This window comes from Nicotiana tomentosiformis, chromosome 8, assembly GCF_000390325.3.
Source record: "Nicotiana tomentosiformis chromosome 8, ASM39032v3, whole genome shotgun sequence".
NCBI classification, from domain to species: domain Eukaryota; kingdom Viridiplantae; phylum Streptophyta; class Magnoliopsida; order Solanales; family Solanaceae; genus Nicotiana; species Nicotiana tomentosiformis.
The window spans coordinates 77,343,716-77,346,169 of NC_090819.1; the positions used below are offsets into that span (position 1 = coordinate 77,343,716).

A 2,454-nucleotide genomic window follows, 5' to 3' on the forward strand; every position below is an offset into this window, starting at 1 on the left:
TTGGCATATAACTATCTCTCAGAGTAGATAGTACAATTCGAAGATGCTGCCCATGCTCCTCTTGACTGCGGGAGTAGATCAAGATATCATCAATAAATATGATCACAAAAGAATTCAAATATGGGTTGAATACCCAGTTCATCAAATCCATAAATGCTGCTGGGGCATTTGTCAACCCAAGTGACATCACTAGGAACTCATAATGCCCATACCAAGTCCGAAAAGCAATCTTAGGGACGTCCGATGCCCTAATCTTCAACTGATGGTAGCCAGGCCTCAAATAAAATTCGAAAACACTTTGGCACCTTGAAGATGATCAAATAAGTCATCAATCCTTTGCGACGGATACTTATTCTTGATAGTGACTTTGTTCAACTACCAATAGTCTATACTTCTTCACGAACAACACAGGAACACCACAAGGCGAGACACTAGGTATAATGAATCTCTTATCAAGAAAATATTGCAACTGCTCCTTCAATTCCTTCAACTCCGGCGGGGCCATACAGTATGTTGGAGTGGGAATGGGCTGAGTGCCAGGAGCCAAATCAATACAGAAGTCAATATATCTGTCGGGTGGCATCCCCGGCAGATCTGCAGGAAACACCTCTGGAAACTCGTGCAAAATCGGTACTGAATCCATGGAAAGAACCTCCGCACTTGAATCATGAACATTGGCCAAATATGCTAGACATCCCTTCTTGACCATACGCCGAGGCTTCACATAAGAAATAACCCTGCTGGTAGAATGGCAAGGAGTCCTTCTCCACTCTAATCGAGGCAACCCTGACATGGATAAGGTCACCCTCTTGGCATGACAATCCAATATAGCATGATAAGGTGACAACCATTCCATGCCCAAAATGACATCAAAGTCTACCATATCAAGAAGCGGGAGATCTACACTAGTCTCAAGACTCCCAATAGTAATCATACACGAGCGATAGACACGGTCTACAATAATAGTATCTCCCATAGGCATGGACACATACATAGGAGCACTCAAAGAATCATGAGGCACAACCAGATATAAAGCAAAATAGGATGTCACATAGGAATAAGTATAGCCCGGATCAAATAGAACTGAAGCCTCTCTATGGAAAATCGGAACAATACATGTGATAATGGCGTTAGATGACTCGGCCTCAGGTCTATATAGGAATGCATAAAATTGGGGTTGGGCCCCACTACTCTGACCTCCATATGTCAGACGACCTCTAACGGTTTGACCTCTACCTCTAATGGCCTGACCTCCACCTCTAACGGCCCGACCTCTACTTCTGGCTGCCTGACCCTTACCTCTAGCTGGCTGCGTGGGCAATGGAGCAACCGGTGCCGGGACCATGGCACAAGAACTCCACTGTGGAATGCTGCTCAACAATCTCAGACAGAACCTCCTAATGTAACCAGTACCTCCATACTCAAAACACCCATCCTGCTGCTGTGGCTGCTGAAACTGAAGCTGACCCGAACGGGCAGGATAACCACGGTGGTAGCTTTGGATCGGAGACACACTAATAGGAGATGATGGTGCATTGTAGGTTGGCTATCCAGAATGAGATACTTAAGGGCCATGACTACCCGAAGCACTGTGGGATGCCAGAAGCGCTGACTGAAATGGCTTGGGAGGACGGCCTCTACCAAAAGTACCCCTACCTCTAGATGAAGCACCACTGAAACTACCGGAATAACGAGGCCTCTTATTAGACACCAGCCCCCTCTCTTGTCCATGAACCATCTCGATCCGTCTAGCAATATCTACGGCCCTCTAGAAAGAAATATCATCTCCAGTCTCCTTGGCCATCTGTAGCCTGATAGTGAAAGTGAGCCCATCAATGAATCTCCTGACTCTCTCCCTCTCAGTTGGGAGCAATATAATGGTGTGGCGAGCTAGGTCCACAAATCGAGTCTCATACTGGGTAATAGTCATACTACCCTGCTAAAGACTCTCAAACTGCCTGTGGTAATCCTCTCTCAGAGTGACACGAATGAACTTCTCTAAATATTGTTGTGAAATATGATTCCAGGTAAGTGTAGGCGAACCAGCTAGTCTAGTCAACATATAATATCTCCACCATCTCTTGGCGGAACCAGTCATCTAAAACACTGCAAAGTCGACCTCATTGGTCTTAACTATACCCATGTTTTGCAACACCTCATGGAAACGGTCCAGGTAATCATGTGGGTCCTTATAAGGTGCACCACTAAAATGAACATGAGAGAACTTGGTAAACTTATCCAACCTCAACAAGGCCTCATAAGACATAACGTGCCTATCACCGGCCTGTGCCGCAACAACCGGCTGAACCACCCTAACTGGCTGGGCTGCTGGAGTCTGATACAAGGGAGCCGCCTGCTCCGGGGTATGATAGCAGGAGTTTGTGCCCCTAGCCCGAGAGACGTATGGTGCTACCGAAATTGCACTAGTCTGAGCCACACTCTCCATAAGGCCCA

The 2,454-nt window shown here is 46.5% G+C and overlaps 1 protein-coding gene across 1 annotated transcript; it reads right to left on the bottom strand.

Annotated features, from left to right (window-relative positions):
- Positions 1 to 349: 349 nt before the first annotated feature.
- On the bottom strand, positions 350 to 883 carry LOC138897703 (uncharacterized). The gene has a single exon (XM_070183709.1). It carries the CDS (start codon positions 881 to 883, stop codon positions 350 to 352), a length of 534 nt encoding a protein of 177 aa, XP_070039810.1.
- Positions 884 to 2,454: the final 1,571 nt, after the last annotated feature.